Source organism: Anomaloglossus baeobatrachus, chromosome 3 (assembly GCF_048569485.1).
Source record: "Anomaloglossus baeobatrachus isolate aAnoBae1 chromosome 3, aAnoBae1.hap1, whole genome shotgun sequence".
In the NCBI taxonomy this organism is placed as follows: domain Eukaryota; kingdom Metazoa; phylum Chordata; class Amphibia; order Anura; family Aromobatidae; genus Anomaloglossus; species Anomaloglossus baeobatrachus.
The window spans coordinates 523,130,491-523,154,063 of NC_134355.1; the positions used below are offsets into that span (position 1 = coordinate 523,130,491).

The following is a 23,573-nucleotide window of genomic DNA, read 5'->3' on the forward strand; positions in this document are numbered from 1 at the left end:
TCAAAAGGTACCAAATTTCACACCATTTCTGATGCCATGGCTGCTACAGATGCCTGGTTTGAGGCACAACCGAAATCATCCTTTTTGCCAGGCTTACAGAACCTGGAATACCAATGTAAGAAGTGTGTTGACATAAGTGGAGAGTATGTGGAATAAATATAAAGTTTCATCATCCTATCTTGTTTCTTTCTGGGTAATGCCAAAGACTTATCAGCAGCCTCTTGTAACAAGGCCAAAATGGAGCTGTCAGACAACTTAATTATAACTAATTAATATTAGTGTACTTAAAGATATTTTCTATGCATGTGTATACACACACACAAACACACACACAAACACACAGTGCAACAAAAAAAACCAACAAAAAACAACAATATACAATCACGCTAGTGAGTCACACTATACACATAAATAAATATGCCCGGGAGGAAGGTAAACCAAAATGGATACGGTGGGAAATCAAGCTTTTATTTTGAGACTTTACATAATGTGATATAAAAATGTATAACTTTACACAAGTATATTGACTTTCTACAGCAATATAATCTTAACTCAGTGGATAAGGTAATGAATATAAGCTTCTGCCCAAAGTGCATAAATCCAGAGAAATGATACAAAGTTGAAAACCATAAAATATACTCTCTTCCGGAGAGAGGTTTTTCATTTTTTATCTAACAGATTGTAGATTTGTACAGATTTTTATAAGCACTAGCTCCTATGTTTTGCTGAAGCAGCAAATAACTAGGCTGCATTATAAATAATTAAAACAAGTGTGACCTATTTATTGTATTGGTAACAATCTACATTGTAAACCCGCAATATACCTAGAACATGAAGCCTTGACTCTGTGCCACATGCCGCACAGAGCTGTGCTCGCCACCTCCTTTTACTAGTATGTCATGCATACCGCCTTCTGCATACCTGGCTGACAGCAGCCGTTAAAAGTATGTCCATTGTGCATAGCGAAGCGTATACAATGAAATATGGCGCCTCTAATCTGTGCTTAGGAGCCCATGAGTAGTTCCAGTGCAGAGGAAAAAAAAAAATCCACATGCAAATAGTTTGGTCGTGTCCATGTCTTGTCACTAGTGTCCAGTATGAGTACTAAAGCATTGATTACCTAGCAGCTTCTCTTACTTAAATATTCTGTACATTGCTTTTTAAATTTGCCTGCAGCCGCAAGACCTAACGATAGGCAGCAACGCTTGTGGGTGGAAAAAAAAAAAAACGTACTGGAGAAAACAGCAAGAAGTTTTCCCAAGTGACGCCAGTTAGACAGTATTTCTTTCTCGAGAATCCAGGTTTTGCTGCAGCTGTACCACGACTGTTCCAGTGTTGTGCTCTTCATCACTGCTGTCACTGTCATCTGCGTCGTCATCATCTGCATCATCATCGTCATCATCATCTTCAGACGACTCCACTATGCTCTGCTGAGAGTGCGATTCCGATATTGCCCCAAATGACTGTGTGCTGGCAGATGGCACAGGTCGCAGGAGTGGGGTGTTCTCTGAAACATCATTATCTTCTTGGCTGCTGTCTGAGTCAGACTCAGAATCTCCTTGGGACGGGACAACCTTCTGCTTGCAGACGGGGCAGGTTTTTTTTGTTTTGGTTAGCCATGGATCCACACACTTACAGTGATAGGCTGAAAAGAGAAAATCTATTAAAAATTTGCTTTACTTTGACAGATAATAATCACAACTTTATAATTAGCCCTCCCCAAAAATACAAATAAAACAAAAAAATCAACAGTAGAAGAAGTTATGTAATATTGTAGAGGGGAAAAAGGGTGTTTTTAACTAGTCAATTGCAAAATTGCTTGTTTTTAAGAGCAATTTGGAATTTTAACTGCAGTCGTAGACATTGAAATTGCAACACCGAGAAGGAAAAGTGTTGGCAATACAAATGTTTCCTGCCAAATACTTCAAAGTGTCACGGGAGCTTTTTTTTTTTTTTTTTTAAATCAATTCAACAATTTTGTAACACTTTCATTGCCTTAGTGAAAAAAAACACCCCCCGCAGCCCCCCTGCACCACACCGCATCCCAGTCACAGAACCTTGTGCTATTCGGAGTAGTCTGAGTGGCCAAAACTTGCTACAATGGCCTGCAGGGTCTCTGGACTTGTCTCCCTTCAAGCGCAACTGGGATGTCATTCGTTGTCAATTTCAAAATGGAGCTGCCAGCAGTAGATCTTGAAGACTCGTGTGCCCAAGTGCATTCAGCATGACAGAACTTTCTCAGACAGCCATTATTAATTGAATGGATAGCAGCCAATGGGTGTAACTGTGGGGATTTCTGGGCATGGGTACACACTCAATACTAGAGTTAAGTGGATTGCCAATAATCCGGGTCCGGTGGATCAGTGGCGGGTTGACAAGGAAGTCTGAGATCCGATCAAGAAGGAAAGAAAAGAAAAGAAAAGAAAAGAAAAGAAAAGAAGGAAGGAAGGAAAGAAAAAGGAGACAGAGTTAAAAAAAAAAAAAAAAAAAAAAAATTCCCGGATCGTGCACCCGGACTCCCGCGTCCGGGTCGGACCCGGATCTAGCGCTGAAACCGCGCGGATCCGGATTTTTCCAGTCCGGGTCCGCTCAACACTACTCAATACTAAATAAATCAAGTTGTTAATGAAACTTTGTTTCCATCATTTGCGTATCAGTAACTTGATTAACAATCCTAACTATGACTTTTCCTTCTTGGTGTTGCGATTTCAATGTTGAGAAGTCTTCATAATATTGAGTAAACCCCTTTAACCTTTATACAGCAGTGACAAGAATTGAGAAAAAAAAAAAAAGTTCTCTCACCCCCCCATGTTACAGCCAACGTTTCTAAAAGACTACACTGGATAATAGAGAAAATGATTACCATAAATGTACAATGTAGCTGGAGGGACACATACAGTTAATGAAAACTTATAGGAACCAGTTACAAATAGGAAATAAAGCAGATTTATCTGATCTTAAAGGTGATGTATCAAAATAGAAGTAAATCAGTACATACAATTTCCCTAGTCAATAGAAACAGCATTACTTGAGACATAAATATTTTTAGGCCACATTAAAGGAGAAAAGTGGGTTTGAATGTCACAGTGATTTTATCAACTAATAGTTCAAGATAATGAAAAGACACCGGATCTCGCCAATGTGTCTATCTAAAGTTATGGCCAGAAAATAACACATTTTCTAATAAATTTGCTCATTAACTAAAGAATTCAGTTTAAAAAAAAACTAACGACTTACAAGGCTGTCTGTAACCTCTAACCTGCCATACATCTGACTTAAAGGGGTATTCCCTTCTCAAAGATCCTATCCCAATATGTAGTAGGTGTAATATTATTAGCAAATCCCTCCAGTTAGAATTATAGTATAGTTCTCCTGATAAGCTATGTCTCTTGTGCAGGGAATTGAAAGACGTTGGGTATCCATGGCTACGACCACGAGCAACTAACAGTCACTATATGCATGGTCGTAGCCATGGATACCAAACGTCTTTCAATTCCCTGCACATGAGGCAAAAGACATGGCTGTATCAGGAGAGCTATACTACAGTCCCTGACAGAAGTTCTGTCGCTTATCCATGTTATGTAAATAAAAGGTTATAATAACCTGACTTTAAATTCATCCATTGGTTTCATAAATTACTCCCACAGAAAGTAATGTGAAATTCAAACAAGTATAACTTCTAATACAAACATATGTTGCATAACATTGGTGAATGAAGTTTTGGTGCTATTAGAGCCATATTTAATATGTTGTGTGACTTCCATGAGCTTGAAAGACTGCATCCATGCAGTTCAACAATGATTCATACAAAATATTGATGAAGTCATCAGGAATAACAAAGAATACAGTCTTACATGCCTCCCAGAGTTCATCTAGATTCTTTGGTTTTATCTTCCAAGCTTCCTCTTTCATCCTACCCCAAACATGCTCAATGATATTCATGTCTGCTAACTGGCCTGGCCAGTCCTTGAGCACCTTGATCTTCTTTGCCAGGAGGATCTTTGTTGTAGAGATGGATGTATGAGATGGAGCACCATCCTGCTGCAGAATTTGACCCCTTTTATGATTGGGAATGTAAGAGGTAGCTAATACTTCTTGATATTTTAGGCTATTGATATTGCCTTCCACCTTGCAAATGTATTGCACACCCCCATACTGAATGTAACCCCAGACCATTATCTTTCCACCACCAAACTTAACTGTTTTCTGGGTGTATTTTGTCTCTATATGAGCTCCAGTAGGTCTTCTGCAGTATTTGCGGTGGCTGTGGTGTAATTCAACTGAAGATTCATCAGAGAAATCCACCTTCTGCCACGTTTCCAGTGTCCATCTGTTTAGCAGGATGTGGGACTTGGCAAATGCCACATGGTTTTTTTCATTGCGTTTTGTTTAGTGCTGGCTTCTGGGCACTGATTCAACCATGGAGGCCATTTTGAGACAGAATCCTACAAACTGTTCTAGTTGACACAGGGACTTGAGGTGACCAGGCCTGTTGGAGCTCTGCTGCAGTGGAAGAGGGTCTGGCTTTGGATTTTCTAACCTACAAACATTCCTCCTGAGCAGTTGTTTTGCGGGGTCTGCCGGACCTGGGCTTGTCAAAAACATCTCCAGTCTCTTCAAATCTTTTTTTATTATTTGTACTTGACACTGAGACACATTAAAAGGTACCAGCCACCTCTGCAGTGGATCTGGTCTTTAGTCTCTTGATAGTCAAAGGATTTGGTCGCACGGTCGATTTTTGGCATGTTGTCAGAGGACAAGTGTTGCAGTTCAACTTCAGGTCTGGGGTGCTGGGTTTCTTTTAATACACACCCACGAATTAACCGATCATTTAGTGAGCACAGATAAGGATGAAAACTAGGATTGGGTGCATTATATGACAAGGCGACAAAACTTTTGTCTTGCCAAAATTTGAGCTTTCTGTGTTCATTAAAGGATCAATAGTTTTAGCTTTGCAGCAACTTTATTTTCATAACCTAAACCAAAATTGGGAGGGTTTCAGCTTTGAAAAGAGTAATTTATGAAACCAATGGATGAATTTAAAGTCCGGTTATAAGCTTTTATTTACATAACATGTAAGTGACAGAACTGTCAGGGACTGTACATTTCTAATTGGAGGTATTTGCTAATATTATTATTACCTCTACTACATATTGGGACAGGGTCTTTGAGATGGGAATACACCTTTAATCTCCCGTCCTCAAAAGGCTGTAATCTTTGTTCGCCTCGCTATGCTTCCCTTGTGCTATGGAGCTCGATACCTATAATAAATCAGGCTTTGACCCAGTCTTTGAAACTATCCAACAACAACAAATCTCATCTTTTAAGACAGTTTCCAACCTGTAACAGCCCTGCTACCATGACAGAAGCTTGAGCTCACTGTCTCCTTCCCCTCCATTGCCTCCTGGCAGGGTGCCATCACCCACTGCACGGTTACGTATTTAACCATTTTTAGTTACACTTTCACACTTTGTTATGTATTGTAATTATCATGTTCTGTAAACGTTTTTCACATCTACAGCACCTGAGAATGAATATTATAATACAACAACGTTCGCTAGATAAATCCTTCCCAGGACCACAAGTACCAGATCCTCACAGCTATTAGAGTGACAAAAGACGTCTTTGTGTAAGGGTACACGTTCTTTTATGGCTCCAACCTTTTTTCCTTTGGCAAAAACAGACATTCAATTGAATTTATTAGTCTAGAAATTACTAGAAATTGTTAGATTTCTACATTCTTTCTAAATTGAGGCCCATCTTGTTAACCTCTCCAGCACTATTCACACCTGCTGCAGTCTCCTTCTGCTGGACTGAGGACGCCTTTACCTGAAGTCACACAGCGTAGAGGCCATCATTCAGCAGGAGGTGCTGCGGGCAGAGTCCCTTTAAGGCCATGTGCAGATGTTGAATATCTGGTGAGTTTTTACCTCAGTATTTCTAAGCCAAAACTAGGAGGGGGTAATAAATTCAGAAGTGGTGCCCATGTTTCTATTATACTTTTCCTCCAATTTTTCCACTCCTGGTTTAGCTACAAATACTGAAGTAAAAAAAACCTCACCAAAAACTCAATGTGGCCTTAAAGGGAACATGATGGCTAATGGATATTGTTGTCCAATCTACTGCCAGGATGTTGCAGGCATTGAATGCATGATTTCAGCAGCGACTGCGGCGTTTCAGTGAGAAAAACACAAAAAATATACTTTAACACTTAGCTGTCGCTTTAATTTTTATTGCATTAATCAACAGTACAAATAAAAAAGCCTCTTTGTAATATAGCCCATCAAGGAAACCTGCTTCTTTCTCTGCCAGACTTGATCAGTCATTAACAAAATTCTCAATTCTGAGGTAAAATCTGTATTCAGTGAAGACTTTCACATTACTGAGATAGGAGACGGCAGTTGTTACTGATGAGATTGTATGTAGATAGGAGTGAGGAGGGGTGAAGCTCTGCCTCTATAGCTCCTCCTCACTCTGCCTATAGCACTGAATACAGATTGTTACCTCAGAATTGAGAGCTTTGGTAATAACTGAACAATTCTGACAAAAAAAAAAAAGCAGATTTCCCTGATAAGATATATTACAAAGTTACTTATTTTTATGGGTACTATTGAGTTATGAAATAAAAATTAAAGCGCCAATTATGCTTTAAAAGTGGCTGACTAGTTGGGAGCAGGTAGGAGGGAGGGGGGGGGGAAGGAAGACGGCCAACTAGTCTACCACATGGCTTCGTCCCTGATGGCTTCTGAAAAAGGTTTTTAATTCTCTGAAACGCTGCAGCATTCAGTCAACCATATCTGGCTGGAGTTACATGGCCAGTGCCTGATACATGCTACTAGTGGATAGAGTAGCCTGTATCAGCAGTCGAGTTCCCCTTAAAGCAATCAGCCAGCATTGCCTTCTGCTCGGTTGACAGCCTCTCTGCTGTGTGACTTCTGGCAAAGGCATCATCAGTCAAGCAATCACAAGAGGCGCTGAGTGGGAATAGAGCTGGAGTGACCGAGGCTTCAGAGATACTATAGCCATTTACATATCAATTCAAACGCTGATTTCTCAGTAATGGAGGAGTATACTAACCATGTAAAGGTAATGCTGGACTTAACTTCAAAAGATCTACAAACAGGGTGTGAAATCCTGCTGACAGATTCCCTATCCTTATGTGTGGGAATGAGATGGCAAGAAGAGGCATAAAGACGTTTAATGATTAATTTCCTAACAAGGAACACTTTGTAATAATGGCCGTATCTTATTACTTTGCTGGATCTGGCATAATGACTCCAGTCTGTAATAATGAAGTGACACTTCGCAACATCTTCATGGAGGAATTTATTTTTTCTTGCTTTCTTATTATCCACCGCTTATCTGGTTCTGGGCCACAGAAAGCCAGAGCGTGCAGATAAATCAGAAGTTACAGCTAAGGACTGATTAGTATTTTGCCTGCAGGGCAGGAGGAAGGACACATTTTCCTGCTGCTGCAAGACTGAAATGAAGACAGCTGATTAAAGAAAAACAAAGACATTATGCTTATTAGGTGCCTTATGTCAACATAAGTGTTTCACAAGTTCCTTACTCAATTCCACCTAAGGGGTGCTTCACACACAGAGAGCTCGCTGCCGAGATCGCTGCTGAGTCACGCTTTTTGTGACGCAGCAGTGACCTCATTAGCGATCTCGCTGTGTGTGACACTGAGCAGCGATCTGGCCCCTGCTGTGAGATCGCTGCTCGTTACACACAGCCCTGGTTCGTTTTCTTCAAAGGCGCTCTCCCACTGTGACACACAGATCGCTGTGTGTGACAGCGAGAGCGACAAATTAAGTGAGTAGGGAGCAGGAGTCGGCATCTGGCAGCTGCGGTAAGCTGTAACCAAGATAAACATCGGGTAACCAAGGTGGTTACCCGATATTTACCTTAGTTACCAGCCTCCGCAGCTCTCACGCTGCCTGCTCTCTGCACATGTAGCTGCTGTACACATCGAGTTAATTAACCCGATGTGTACTGTAGCTAGGAGAGCAGGGAGCCAGCGCTAAGCAGTGTGCGCGGCTCCCTGCTCTCTGCACATGTAGCTGCATTACACATCGGGTTAATTAACCCGATGTGTACTGTAGCTAGGAGAGCAAAGCTAAGCGGTGTGCGCTGGTAACTAATGTAAACATCGGGTAACCATACCCGATGTTTACCTTAGTTACCAGTGTCCGCAGCTTCTAGACGCCGGCTCCGTGCAAGCGCAGCGTCGCTTGCACGTCGCTGCTGGCTGGGGGCTGTTCACTGGTCGCTGGTGAGATCTGCCTGTTTGACAGCTCACCAGCGGCCATGTAGCGATGCAGCAGCGATCCTGACCAGGTCAGATCGCTGGTCGGATCGCTGCTGCATCGCTAAAGTGTGAAGGTACCCTAATTCTCCATTTACTTACAATTTCCCACCCAATTTTATTGCACACAGTTCTCTAATCGCTTAATAGGATTAGTTTGATTTTTTTTCTACTAATATTAGAGTTCAGTGTACAAAATGTCAAGTGAACCCCACACCTCTACCGCATAATATATTGACAAGCTTTCTGTAACATTACTGAACATTTCTATCACTTCCCTGTCCTTCTGTACAATCAATAATGATGTTTTTCAGGGTTTCCTAGGCTCCTTAGTCCTAGTGAAAGGGAATCTTAATGTTTCAGCATATTAAAGGTTGTGATGGTGGGATATGGTGTACTGTGTATCATGCTGTGTAGGTTCAATTTTACGCTTGGTTCACTGTCCATTTTTTGTATTGCTTGTGTGTACATTGTATTGTCTGTAGGTACCGTATTTTTCGCTTTATAAGACGCACCTGATTATAAGACGCACCCCCAAATTTGGTGAAGGAATAGAGAATTTTTTAATAAATGGGGTCCGTCTTATAATGCCAGTGTCCGTCTAACAAATAATATAGGGTATATGTCCCTCATAGCCCCCACATCCTAAAATTAGCCCCCTTAATCTGGATATGGCCACCTTATATTGAACACGTCCCCCAGTGATGCCACATTTCCCCTATGGCTGGCATACATCCTCTATGGCTGGCACACGGCCCCTGTGGCTGGCACATGGCCCATTAATGATGCACACAACCCATTAATGATGCAGATGGGCCCCTGTGACTGGCACACTGCCCACTAATGCTGCACACGGCCTACTGTGGCTGGCACACAGGCCCACTGTGGCTGGCACACAGGCCCACTGTGGCTGGCACACAGGCCCCCTATTGCTGCACATGACCCCCTGTGGCTGGCACACGGCCCACTGTGGCTGGCACACATCACCCTATGTTAAATATCGCCCCCATGTTGCTGCTTTTAGTAAAATATACTCTTTCCTTACCTTCTCCAGCACTGTCCTGTCTCGCGTCTCCCTCCTCGGGGTTGAGCTCCTCCTGTCTCCTGCACTTCCTACTTCCTGGTTCTAGTGCCGGTCATGTGATCGGGACAGCAGAGAGATCTCTGCGTGCCTGATCACAGCGGCAGGAGGGAGACCGGGCAGACACGCAGGAGGAGGTGAGTAAAGAGTTTATTATTTTACTATGGGCAGCAGCATGGGGGCCATATCTAACACAGGGGGGGCATGTGCGATCAAAGGCAAGCACAGGAAGATATAATATGTGCAGCTCCCCCAGCCCATCAGCGAGATGCAGTTTCAGCACCACGCTGATGGACAGCGGCTGTGCATATTATATGAGCGGGAGCAGGAGATCAAACGCTGCCGCCCGCAGCTTCACCTGCCCCCCACCAGCACCCCTCCTGGACTAATTATTATAAAATATATATATATATATATATATATATATATATATATATATATATATATATATATATATATATGTGTGTATGTATGTGTGTAACACACAAAACATGACTGCCGCGGAAACACCATCACTCATGTCTCACTGGCAGGAAACTAGCCAGGTCTTTCACTGGGAAGGAACAACCACGGGAAGGGCAGTCTCCAGTCAAGGAAACCGCCTATGCCGAAACATGGTATCCATCCACAGACAGCTGTTTCAGGGTATTTGCCCCTCATCAGTGCTGGCAGCGTTGAGACGTGATGGCGTTTCCGAGGCAGTCCTGTTTTGCATATTTTCCCAGGGGGCCTTGTTCTAGAATCACTGCGTTGAAAAACACGTGATGGTGTCTCCGTGGTGCTGGATGTTGTTCTCCCTAAGGTCAATCATCGTTTAATATATATAAATATATATATATATATATATATATATATATATAGCAATGTGGAAAACATATAGCCAGCTCACCATAAAGGAGTTCCTCTTGATACAATGGGCGGTGTTCACCTTATATTCTGCAGGGATCCAGGCAGGGAGTGTGCCCAAACAAATAGGAATGTAGGAGACTTAGGATCCAGCAAAAGGATGAAATTTCACCAAAATTTTAAAAACTTCTTCTTTATTATTCCTTTGGGTCATATAAAAGTATGAGGAACTCCAATCAATTAATAGCACTCCAGCAAAGGACTACATGTTTCAGCACTATGTCTGTGGGTGCAGGCCTTCTTGCTTTGAATATTTCCCAGGGGGCATTGCTCTAGAATCACTGCGTTGAGAAACACGTGATGGTGTCTCCGCAGTGGTGGATGTTGATCTCCCTAAGGTCAACCATCCTTGCTCACATAGTCTTTTACTAGGCAATGTCCCACTAGCCAGATTCCTACTCCACACTGATGAGGGGCAAATACCCCGAAACGGCTGTCTGTGGATGGATACCATGTTTGGCATAGGTGGTCTCCTTGACTGGAGACTGCCCTTCCCGGTGAAAGACCTGGCTAGTTTCCTGCCAGCGTTGAGAAACATGTGATGGTGTCTCCGCAGGCCTTCTTGATATATATATATATATATATATATATATATATATATATATATATATATATATATATATATGAGAAACATGTGATGGTGTCTCCGCAGGCCTTCTTGATATAGATATAGATTATATATATATATATATATATATATATATATATATATATATATATATATATATATATATATATATATATATATATATATATATATATATATATATATATATATATACACATACATACCCCGTCCCGTATATTCGGATTATAAGACGCACCCCCCCTGCTTTCCCCCAAATTTTGGGGGAAAGTAGGGGGTGCGTCTTATAATCCGAATATACGGGAGGGGTGTGTGTATGTATGTGCGTCTTATAAAGCGAAAAGTACGGTAATTACCCCCTGTAGTGTTCCAGTCCCTAGGTCTGGGGGACAGGGCCTGGGATCTACCTACTGTAAACTCTCTGCTTACCTGGGGGATTTGTTAGTCTGGCTGGGCAGGAGAAGAGAGAAGAATGAAGATTGCTCCTCTTAGTAGAAGCTGACACCCCAGAGAGACTGAGACACCATGATTTGCCTGGAAAAGGACTGCTGGAGGATTCTGACTAATCCCCGAGACATTTATGCCCTTATTGGAATATTTTACCCTCTGTGTGGTGGATTATTTGATGGACATTCTGGATTGCATGGAATAAATATGCTGTGGATTGCTCACTCATCTCTTGCTCTGTTGATTGTGTGATATGGAGAAGGACCCCGTCACAAAGACATTTTGGACAATTGTGTGCTCTGAACTTTGTGGGAAGAGTTTGGGTACGGCCCTTTTTTTGTTTTATCAAAACTGCGGCCCAGTGTACAAATCAATGTCCATGAAGGCATGTTTAGGTGAATTTAGTGTGGAGAACATGACTGGTTTGCACAGAGCCCTAACCTCAAAGCCATCCAAAACCTATTGGATGAACTAGAACAGAGACTGAGACATGCCCCCTCCTCCAATATTAGTGTATCCTTTGTATTGCTTTTCTGGACAAATGGGCAAAAATTCTTATCCACTCGAAAATCACTCAATACACTAAAATCACTCTATACACTCATGTATAAAGCCTTCCCAAAAATCTGAAGCGGTTTTACTTCCAAAGGAAGAGCTACCTCTATGTGGACCCCATGGCTTTAGAATGAGATGTCATAAATACATATCTATAGGTGTAATATGTGGTGTCCCAATCCTTTGTCTACATTATATATCTCATCTTCCTTTGCTATATAGTGTTAGGTTCCAATATTCGTACCATGTGAACATGGCAGCACTCGCAGCTTATCTCCTTCCTCATACTCATCCAGGCAGACTGCGCACACATCATATTCATCACCTGTAATTGAAATCAAAATTATTCAGTATTAAACAAAAAGATTAAAACAAAAGCGTAACATAAGTGCACAGTGCCATAAAATACCTATGATTTTATCCTTTGTGAAAGTGATAGGGCTAAATATAGACTCTGGCACAGGACTATGCAGTCTTCCCTCCGCTACTGATTCATTACAGATGTTGAAGCAAATTCTTGCAGCGTCCAAATATTTACACATCTTTAAGCTGCTCAACATTTGGAAATGTTACAGCAAGTTTACCGTACAAGGAGACACGGCTGTTCCCTGCACATCTCCCTAGACCGCAGTGTCTATATTGAGTCTACGCATGGAGAAATCAATCCAAACTTATGGTTACCAGTCATATTAGCATAAAACGCCCAGTGTCCCCATGTAGAAGACAAGCTGGTAAACAAAAAAAAAAAAACTACCCACAAATGACATTTCTCCACTTAAGACTTATGGACAAATTATCCCTGCCAAACTGGATTAAAAATGGTGAAAAATGTGAATGACTAGCCAAGGATCATATTTACCAAGACAGAAAAATGTGGATTTGAAGAAAAAAAAAAAAAAAAAAAAAGTGGACTTTTCTCTCTTTACCTGAAATGCTCTTCCACTGCCCGTGGCCCCTTATCTTACCTTTCTTAAATTTATGGATGGGAAGTTTTTTCAGCTGGTCTTTGCGCAGTCTGTTCCTTCTTGCTCGGTGTCGATCTTGCACAAACTTCGTAATCTAGGTTTGTAGAAAGTCATGCAGATACATTAAATGTAGGATGTCCTAATGTTCAATATAAATCCACTCTCTATGCCATATTAATGAAAAATATCCATTTAATATAAATATTTAAGATCACAAACATCTAATATGAAATTATAGTTTTTTTTCCAGGTGGCCCTTGTACCGTCTGTTTTCACTTGCAGTGTTGATATATATGTATATCCTATATCTGTTTTCTCTTTCCATATATTCCTACTTTATCTCATATCTATAAACTAATCAAAATGTACACACATTATGTATACAGGGTGGTCCAAAATTAGGTGGACAGTGTGTGTAATAGGGTTATGAAGGGGGAGATTTATCAAACATGGTATAAAGTGAAACTGACCAATGACCAATATTTTTTGATGGATTAGTCACGGGAGATAAGTATCTCAAAATTGTAATGAAACTGATTCAGCTGCCCTTAGCAACCAGATTCCACCTTTCATTTTCCAGTTTTCACAGATAAATCTCCCCCAAATCTGGTTTCTTTATAATTCAGATAACCCATAATGGCAAATAATTTAAATACAGATAAAAAAAAAATGGATTTTAAAAAAAAAAAAAGGAGTATTGGAAATCTCAAAATGCTGAAACCGCTAGAGCAAATTGGGTTGAAACATTTGGTACTCAAGCCCCAAAGAGACAAACCATGTACCGCATTCGTGACAAATTCAATGCCACTGGCTCAATCCTTAATGCTCAAAAAACTGGTCGACCCAAAACCGCCTGTACAGAAAATAATAAACAACTTGTTGCTGAAACATTTGTTCAGAGTCCAAAAAAGTCCACTAGAAGAGTCTCTTTAGAACTGGGAATTTCACGAGCTTCTATCATGCAATCTGAAATCTATTGGGTGAAAAGCTTATCGTCCACGTCTAATTCATGGTTTATTGGGGGATGATCCAGACAGGCGGCTGCAATTTAGTGAGATTATACTTAACGGAATTAAAGAAAATCCAGTAATTTTAGATAACATTATGTGGAGTGATGAAGCTTCTTTCAAATTATCCGGCCATATTAACAGACAGAATTGTATTTACTGATATAATGAGAACATGCATTTAACATTAGAGCAACAACTAAATGAGTTTAGTGTCAATGTTTGGGGTGGTATTTCAAGTTTTGGTGTTTTAGGACCAATATTTTTTGATGGAACAGTCACAGGAGATACGTATCTCAAAATTGTAATGAATCAAGTTGTTCCCCAGTTACAGCAACAGCCTAATTCAAATGACCCTTATTTCCAACAAGATGGGCCCCTCCACATTATTCAAGAGTAGTCCGCGAGTATCTTGAAATGGATTGATCGAAGAGGCCCACTTGATTGGCCGGCACATTCACCAGACTTTAACCCAATGGATTTTTTCTTTTGGGGAGTACTCAAGGACAAAGTTTATAGTCAAAAACCAAAAAGTGTCAGTGATTTAAAAAATTACATAAGAGATGCATTTCAAGAAATTAATACCCAAAGAAACTTGTGTAAAAATGTTTGTCGAAGTGTAAGAGGCAGACTTCAAAGCTGAGCAAATTGTAATGGAAACAGTTTGAGCACCTGCGTTTGATAAAATTTAAGGGCTTTTGTATTATTGTTCAGAATAAAATTTAATTGTCAATGATATGCTTGTGTTAGTAAATATAATTTTATGTAGAAATCAATATAATTGTTATTATTTTCTGTCCACCTACATTTTGACCACCCTGCATACTGTATAATTATCTATTTATACATACATACATAATTATCTATTTATACATACATACATACACATATATACACACACATATATGTGTGTATATATATATATATATATATATATTATATACATATATACACATATATATATATATATATATATATATATATATATATATATATATATATATATATATATATATATATATATATATATATGTATATACACACACACACACAAATATATATTTATTTATTATTTCCCTCCTTCTGAAGCTAGTGTGGATGACGTGTTCTACGTCAGTTACACTAGCCAACATTGAGGGCCCGCGCTGGCGCACTACAATACTTTCATCTGCCCTACTCGGGCAGATCAAAGTGTGCTTGCGCAGGACCTCAATGTCGGCCAAAAGAGGAGGCGCAGACCCAGAGAACAGAGATGCCCATCCAACCAGTATGCTCCGCACTGACCGTTAGGTGAGTATTATAAACATCCTGTGACAGGTTCCCTTTAAAAATGCGCTCACAAAACATAAAAATTTATTCCTATGTAAAAATGACTTGCTATTGATAGACAAGTTTTTGAGAATCTTTCCAAAAGTGTCAAGAGATTAAAATAAGGAAGTACACCATTCTTCAGGTGTTTTCAGCTTATAAGATGCTCAATACTTGTTATACAAGTTTATGGTAAGGCTAAAAAGATATATGGAAAGACCTGGGCATCTTTTGGAGCGGTTTTGCCTAAAGAAAATGCTCATATTTTATTCATGGCTTAATAGACTTAAGAAAAAAAAAAATGCCTAAAATTCACACCCCAAAAAAACTGCGACAAAAAATAAAAATGCTCAAAAGACAGCCCAAAAAACCCACAATTTTCAAAATGCCAACAAAACTGTTTATAAACCTGTGCACTTTAAAAAACAGTTTGTACCATCGGGTGCACATACCCATAAAATACAATTCTGGTGTGGCTTAGTGCATGAGGACGTCTCACAAAATGGCTTATGAATATTTCTAAGCCTTTATACAGATTGTAAGGGATTAAAAAGACAAAAAACCTTCAAATAAGCATTTAACAAAAACGCACACAAAAACACAAGGAAAAAAACTGAAAACTAAGGTGCGGGATTTGTTATGTAAATTCTGCAGCATCAAAAAACTCAAATACCAATCATGGGAACGCACCCCAAGTTGCCTTTTTGAATAATAAAAAGCAAGAATCGTTGTGCTACATACCATAAAAATGACAATTAGCACCAAACAAATCCCAACAATGATTAGAAATGGTATCAGGTAGTATTCCAAAGGCAGGTTTCCATCAGGCTGTAGCTCAATATATGCACTATGCAAAATAAAAGGCAAGAAAATCAGTATAAATTTGATTAGTAACACAATAGACATTTATTCTGCATGCGAGTATATTTGGCTCAGGTTACACCAGGGTTATGAGTTCTAGCTTTCTATTTTATTACATTAAAGGGAACCTGTCAGGTGCAATATGCACCCAGAACTACGAGCATTTCTGGGTGCATATTGCTAATCCCTGTATACACTAGCATAGTATGCTAATGAGAGAGGGGACTAGTCGTTAGTCCCCTTGCCAGTCATCTCCATTAGCATGTTAGTACGCCCACAGGGTCGTGCTAACATGCTAATGAATGCGCAGCGTCAGAGGATGATCTCACTTACCTCTCTGCCGCCATCGCGTCTGACGGGGGATTTCGGCTCAGTGCGCATGACACCGGAGTTTCGGTCATGCACTCTATGAAGCCGGGTGTACGCGTCCTGGCTTCAAACTGAAGTAGTGCGCATGACCCAAACTCCGGGATCATGCGCACTGAGACGAAATCCAGTGTTGGACGGGATGGCGGCAGAGAGGAGAGAGAGATCATCCTGTGACGCTGCGTATTCATTAGCAGGTTAGTTCACCCACAGGAGCGTGCTAACATGCTAATGGAGCAGACTAGCCAGGGGAACTAACGTCCAGGGGACTAGTGCCTGCGCTCATTAGCATACGATATAAGATCTTTAGAAATACTTTTTCTAAAGATCTCTTTATCTATGCTAGTGTATACAGGGACGGTTAGGCAGGGATTAACAATATGCACCCAGAACTGGTCGTGGTACTGGGCACATATTGGACCTGACAGGTTCCCTTTAACATAAAAGGGAACTCCTGCGACCAACAGGACTGTCCTATGACTGACAATGAAGGCTTTGACTAGTGTGACCTGGGCTTACATCAATTCACTATGCTCTTTCTTCAGAAGTACCTCTCCGTATCTTACCTAACACTACAGTTGTAAAGTTCTGTTTGGATGGAGAAAAGAAAATTGGGCTGAATTATTGGAAAATTGATAAAACTGATATTTATTTTATTTCTCAATTAATTTATTGTCAAGTGACCTGAATTAAAAGCCACATACAACTATATACTGATCAGATGTAACATCTCCCATAGTGGGGGGGGGGAGGGGCTTTCATTTGCAGTGAAACTGGCTACATGTAATTTATTTTATATAATCACATTTGATTTAGAGATATCTACTGGAACATAAGGCTATGCGCGTATGTTAAGGTAATCTGTGAGCAAATTTTTGGTATGTAATCTGAGGACAGCGTGAGAAAGTGGTTCAAACACAGAATTCAGCAATGTGTCACTTAGGCTGTGTGGTTTAAGTATAATGAAGTTTCTCACTGGTTGAATAGTGCGGTGATTAGCGGGCATGCGAGCCTATGTGCGACCATGCCTCTTGTGTGTTAAGCAGCTCCCTGTACATAGATTATGTTCAAAGAGAGCCAGGTGTGTGTCATGTTAGCTGTAGGATGAAGCAGGACTGAGGAAGCGGAGAACTCCAATTGTGACATAACTGCAACAACCAGTAAACTAAGATACATCTTTGGATTCAGGGTCTCTGCCCCTACATTCTGCTGTTCTCAGATGAGGTAGCAAAAACCTGGTAACAAATTCCCTTTAAATATTGTGGCGTGAATAACACTTTCCATAGAAGAGCCCTACATTCCAAGAAGGACACACTTAGGTTTCCACTTAAGAACTAGAGCAGCCTTACCCTTTATCCCAAGTAAATTGTTCTTGCATAATCTTTGCAGACTCCTCTCCAATAAAGACTGATGGAATGTCAATCTTCTTGAGAATGTCCACTAAAAATATTAAAATGATAAAATGTTAATGTTCATACTTGATATATTTGCAGCAAACCTGAAATGGTAACCCCTCTAATTTGTGTGAACATTGCTGCTGTATCCACTGCAAATAAACTCTCAGACACTTGGCCAACTCCCGCCCTGGACACTCACTTAGGCCGTGTCTGCACTTTGCGTTTTCACCTGCGTTTCCTCAGCGTTTTGAACTGCAGCATTTTCATGCCAAAAGGCATGAGTTTTGATTTTCCAGCAAAGTCTATGGAAAATGGGGATTTCTTGTGCGCACTTTGCAGTTCTAAACGCAGCGTTTAATTTGCAGAATTGGTGGCAAAAACTCAGCGTTCAAAGAAGCAGCATGTCAGTTGTTTTTGCCATTTCTGCAGCGTTTTGATAACATTGAAGTCAATGAGAAGTTGCAAAAGCAAGCAACTTAAAAATTCCAGCGTTTTACATGCTTTTTAGCTACAGAAACAAATGCCTTTTGGACTACAGAAACGCATGCTTTTCTGACTTCAAAATAATGGAATAATATGTCCCTTTACACACACCTAGTCCGACAATTAAAATAAAGAAAATTAAATTGATAATTTTGGCAAAAAAAAAAAAAATAGTATAAAACCGCTATAATTTCATTAAATATAGTTATTTAAATCATAACGAAAATAGTTATGTCTTTTCTTTTTTTTTCCCTTTTTTCATAGTGTTTGTATGTGAAAACTTTATTTTGTTGTGTCTTTGTGTACAAAACGCATGTAACTTTAGGCAATGAAAAAGCAAGTAAAAAGCGCTAAAAACGCAGCTAAAACGCGGTAAATAAGCACGCGTATTTACCGCGCTTTGATGGTCAAAAGCAACTTTGGCAAAAGCAATTTCTGCCAAAATATGCGTTTTGAACTACAACTAGGACGACGCAAAGTGCGCACATAGCCTTAGTCTCACGTATTATTTTGTCCTTGCCCGTTACCTGTAAGATTTGAAAACTGCTGAGAGAGCCTTGCTGCTGAGTGTCCCATTTAAAGACCAGTCTCACTCAGTCACTTGTTTTTTTCGTCACTGTTTCGGCCACTCTTTCTGACTCTGTACTCAGGCTCACGCAATCTATTAATCCGGTCTCCTCGCACTTAAGGGACACCCACGTCATGCGTCCTTGTCAACTACTCAGACTCTAGGTCTGACATGGTTACACACAAGCTGGGCCCTATCGGATGTTCCCACAGGAAACCGTCTCTGTCCTTGCATTATATCTCCTCCCACTCTGGGCTAGTCCCAACACGTAATTCACTTGTCATATCATTAGGCAACCACATAAAACAATTATGCAGGACTCAATATACATCATACATTACATAACTATAATCCAATTGGTGTTTTCAAGATAGGAATAGGGCAGTATGTCCATGCATGTCCTTACATACACACAAAAAGTAGCAATTATTTGTGAACTGTCCCCTTCCAGAGCAGCATTAGAAAACCGCACGTCAGGGGGTATTTCTCACATGTGGCTTGGAGCTCTTTAATGTTGATTAACTAACTGCATTCCATGCTGCTACTGCATATATATGTAATGTTAACTATTTTTCGCACTTCCGCATACTATGAAATATTGTGCATGTAATGCACTATGCACTTGCCTTCACAAATAGCATTGTTTTATTATTGCATTGCCTTAACCATTTGTGCATTTCTGTAAGCATGGAACACTTTGCATGTCTCAAAGTGTGCATTACACACTTGACATTCACTTTGGAGATTTACTACCTGTTTACCTAATCCACATGCATTAAATCACAGATAATTGAAGTACCATGCAGAGATGAGCGAACAAGTAGAAGTTCAGTTCAGCGGGTGCAACTGAACCAAACTTCCACGGGTTCAGACTTGACCCAAATCCCAAAGGAAGTCATTGATTGTCAGTCCGGGTCTCCGCCCATATGCAGCCAGCCATAAACAGATCACTTCCGGGGACTGGGTTTTTCCTTTGAGTTACACACTACATCCGATCATGCTGTTACCCCCAGTGCGAGCCGTTCAAGCACCGAGTGTACCTAAGCACAGAGCTGCTCACACGAGTGGTTTGCATATGTAAAGTAACCAAACTCAGTTTTTTTGTTGTGAAGTCAGTGTTCGGCCCGAAAATCGTACATCGGGTTTGCTTATCTCTAGTATCATTTGTATTAAATGTTTTTTTTTATTGTATAGAAACCCATGTAGATCTGCATTGTTACAGATAGAATAATTACGCATTGGGGTTATATTTACATAATTATACAATTCTATACATTTATATTTCATCCATGGAGATACACACCAAATGTGTGTCTTTAATTTCTGCAATACATCACATTCGCATCTTTTAATCTTGTTGGTTTATGTTTGAGAAATCTAGGAGGATACAGGAGTATAACGCAACAATATTTTATTAATATCATACAATTAAAAAAAAAAAAAAAAAAAAAGTGAGATCATAAATAACCAAACTGTGGGTTTAAAAGACAAGTTCAGAAAACAGGGTGCTTTACACGCTGCGACATCGCTAACGATACATCGTCGGGGTCACGGTGTTTGTGACGCACCTCTGGCGTCGTTAGCGACATCGCAGTGTGTGACAGCTAGGAGCGACGATCAATGATCGCAAAAACGGCAAAAATCGTTGATCGTTGACACGTCGCTCAAAATCATAATGTGGTTGGTGTTTAATTCCACAGGTTGTTAGTCGTTCCTGTGGCACCACACATCGCTGTGTAAAGACCAAGTGCCGTAGATGCAGAGAGCCCCAACGTACGTATCTTTTATCTTTGGGTAAACTTCATAAAGGGGGGAAGAGAGTGTAGTACAATGCCGATCTCAGACCGGAGGGGGGTTTAATGCATGGTGAATATGTCATGTCAACACTTCCGCGTCATTTGACAATTGACATGTTATGACATTGGACTTTAATTTCTCTACATATTGAGGTTCAGCTAGATGTGAGCAGATCCTTGACACACTACCCAGTGTTATTCTGCACTCTTCGCTATTGCTGCAGTGTGCTTTGTGGTTTTCTCTACTTGTCTCTTAAACCCACTGTTTTTTATTAATGATTTCTGATTTTGTGTTTTTTTATTTTTATGTGATATTAATAAAATATTTTCTTAATTGTTGCATTATACTCCCGTGTCCTCCAATTTTCTGATATTTACTATGGAGTGCTTGCAATCCCATTTGGGCATATAATTTTTATGTTCCCTTTGTAATATTATTACTTACCATTATGCACTTGTTGGATTTTTTGATTGGTTTTAGGTTTGTAGAGATACTATTTAATAATGGAAATAATTTTTTAGAGGTTTGGTAGAATATATATTTTTTTTTTTTTTATAAGATTTGCAATTTGTGAGGTTTAAAAGGAAAAGATACACTGTGTTCTAAAGATTTTAAAAAATCAGATCTGAAAGAAGGGAATTTTGTTACTTACCGTAAATTCCTTTTCTTCTAGCTCTTATTGGGAGACCCAGACGATTGGGGTATAGCTACTGCCCTCCGGAGGCCACACAAAGCACTACACTAAAAAGTGCAAGGCCCCTCCCCTTCTGGCTATACCCCCCCGTGACATCACGGGTTCTCCAGTTTTAGTGCCAAAGCAAGAAGGGGGAAAGCCAATAACTGGTTTAAACAAATTAACTCCGAGTAACATCGGAGAACTGAAAAACCGTTCAACATGAACAACATGTGTACCCGCAAACAACAAAAAAATCCCGAAGGACAACAGGGCGGGTGCTGGGTCTCCCAATAAGAGCTAGAAGAAAAGGAATTTACGGTAAGTAACAAAATTCCCTTCTTCTTCAGCGCTCTATTGGGAGACCCAGACGATTGGGACGTCCAAAAGCTGTCCCTGGGTGGGTAAAGAAACACCACATGTTAGAGCTGCAAGACAGCCCTCCCCTATGGGGAAGCCACTGCCGCCTGCAGGGCTCTTCTACCTAGGCTGGCGTCCGCCGAAGCATAGGTATGCACCTGATAATGTTTGGTGAAAAAATGTGCAGGCTCGACCAGGTAGCTGCCTGGCACACCTGTTGAGCCGTAGCCTGGTGTCGTAATGCCCAGGACGCACCTACGGCTCTGGTAGAATGGGCCTTCAGCCCTGAAGGAACCGGAAGCCCCGCAGAACGGTAGTCTTCTAGAATTGGTTCTTTGATCCATCGAGCCATGGTGGCTTTAGAAACCTGCAACCCCTTGCGCGTACCAGCGACAAGGACAAAAAATGCATCAGAGCGGCGCATGGGCGCCGTGCGGGAAATGTAGATTCTGAGTGCTCTCCCCAGAACTAACAACTGTAAATCCTTTTCATACCGGAGAACCGGATGAGAACAAAAGGAAGGTAAGGATATATCCTGATTAAGAAGAAACGCGGATACAACCTTAGGGAGAAACTCCTGAATAGGGCGCAGCACCACCTTGTCCTGGTGGAATACTAGGAAGGGAGCCTTGAATGACAGAGCCGCCAGCTCAGACACTCGCCGAAGCGACGTGATCGCAACCAGAAAGGCCACTTTCTGTGACAGGCGCGAAAGGGAAACTTCCCTCAGAGGCTCGAAAGGCGGCTTCTGGAGAGCAACTAGTACCCTGTTCAGATCCCATGGATCTAACGGCCGCTTGTACGGGGGCACAATATGACAAACCCCCTGTAGTAACGTGCGCACCTTAGGAAGACGTGCTAGACGCTTCTGAAAAGAACACGGATAGTGCCGAGACTTGCCCTTAAAGGGAGCCGAGCGACCAACCTCTTTCCCAACCAGATTGCAGGAGGGAAGGCAAAGTAGGCAATGCCGATGGCCAGGGAGACACTCCCTGAGCAGAACACTAAGATAAGAATATCTTCCACGAGTTGTGGTAGATCTTGGCAGACCGCGGCTGGCTAGCCCGTCTCATGGTGGCAATGACGTCGTGCTCACGGTCGACCGACGGTGAGGTGCCACAGATCTCGGTACCACGACCTCCCCGGCCAGTTTGGGGCGACGAGGATGGTGTGGCAGCAATCGGTAGCTGGAACTGTGACCAATCCTGAGCCAAGGCGCCTGTCGCCAGAGCTCTTTGATCGTAAGACCGCGTCATGAAAATCGGGACCTTGTTGTTGCCGAGAAGCCATGACGTCGACGTCCGTCTTCATCCTGCGGCTACAGGTTTCTTGAAAACAAACGGGTGCAGAGCCCATTCCCCTGCGTCCACGCCCTGGCGACTGAGGAAGTCTGCTTCCTAGTGTTGTACGCCCGGGATATGAACAGCTGATATGGTGTATGCTCTGTCTTCTACCCATAGCAGAATCCGCCGGACCTCTTGGGAGGCTTGTCGACTGCGTAGTCCGCCTTGGTGGTTGGTGTATGCCACCGCTGTGGATAGTCCGACTGAATTCGGATCTATTTGCATTCCAGCCACTGCAGGAAGGCTTGCAGTGCAAGATACACTGCCCAGAGCTCCAGACCACTGAGTTGAAGAGTGGACTCCTCTGAAGACGGTCTTTGACCGTCTGGAAAAGTGACACGTTCCTGTGTAGGGACATCGACTTCCCTCCCATAAGCGAAGAATGTGCTATTGAGGCGGACGCAGATGAAACTGCGTGAAAAAAGCTCGCCTCTGGATGAGGCGCCTCCTTGAAGGAGAGACTGCCCCCTCGTCTGTAGTGAACGCTGTTTGTCCAGCGGAAGCTTCACTATCGCTGAGAGAGTGTGAAAACTCTCCAGGAGATGCCAGCGATTGGGTTCAA

The 23,573-nt window shown here is 41.3% G+C and overlaps 1 protein-coding gene across 1 annotated transcript in view; it reads right to left on the reverse strand.

Moving 5' to 3' along the window:
* Nucleotides 1–447: 447 nt before the first annotated feature.
* RNF13 (ring finger protein 13) overlaps nt 448–23,573 on the reverse strand; it is a 117,199-nt gene continuing 94,073 nt past the window's right edge. The window contains exons 6-10 of the mRNA XM_075340765.1: nt 17,740–17,830; nt 15,905–16,010; nt 12,849–12,942; nt 12,128–12,208; nt 448–1,645 (exon numbers count right to left, since the gene is read on the reverse strand). Coding sequence (XP_075196880.1) covers nt 1,272–1,645; nt 12,128–12,208; nt 12,849–12,942; nt 15,905–16,010; nt 17,740–17,830 — 746 coding nt within the window. The 3' untranslated portion in view covers nt 448–1,271. The remainder of the gene's footprint in view (nt 1,646–12,127; nt 12,209–12,848; nt 12,943–15,904; nt 16,011–17,739; nt 17,831–23,573) is intronic.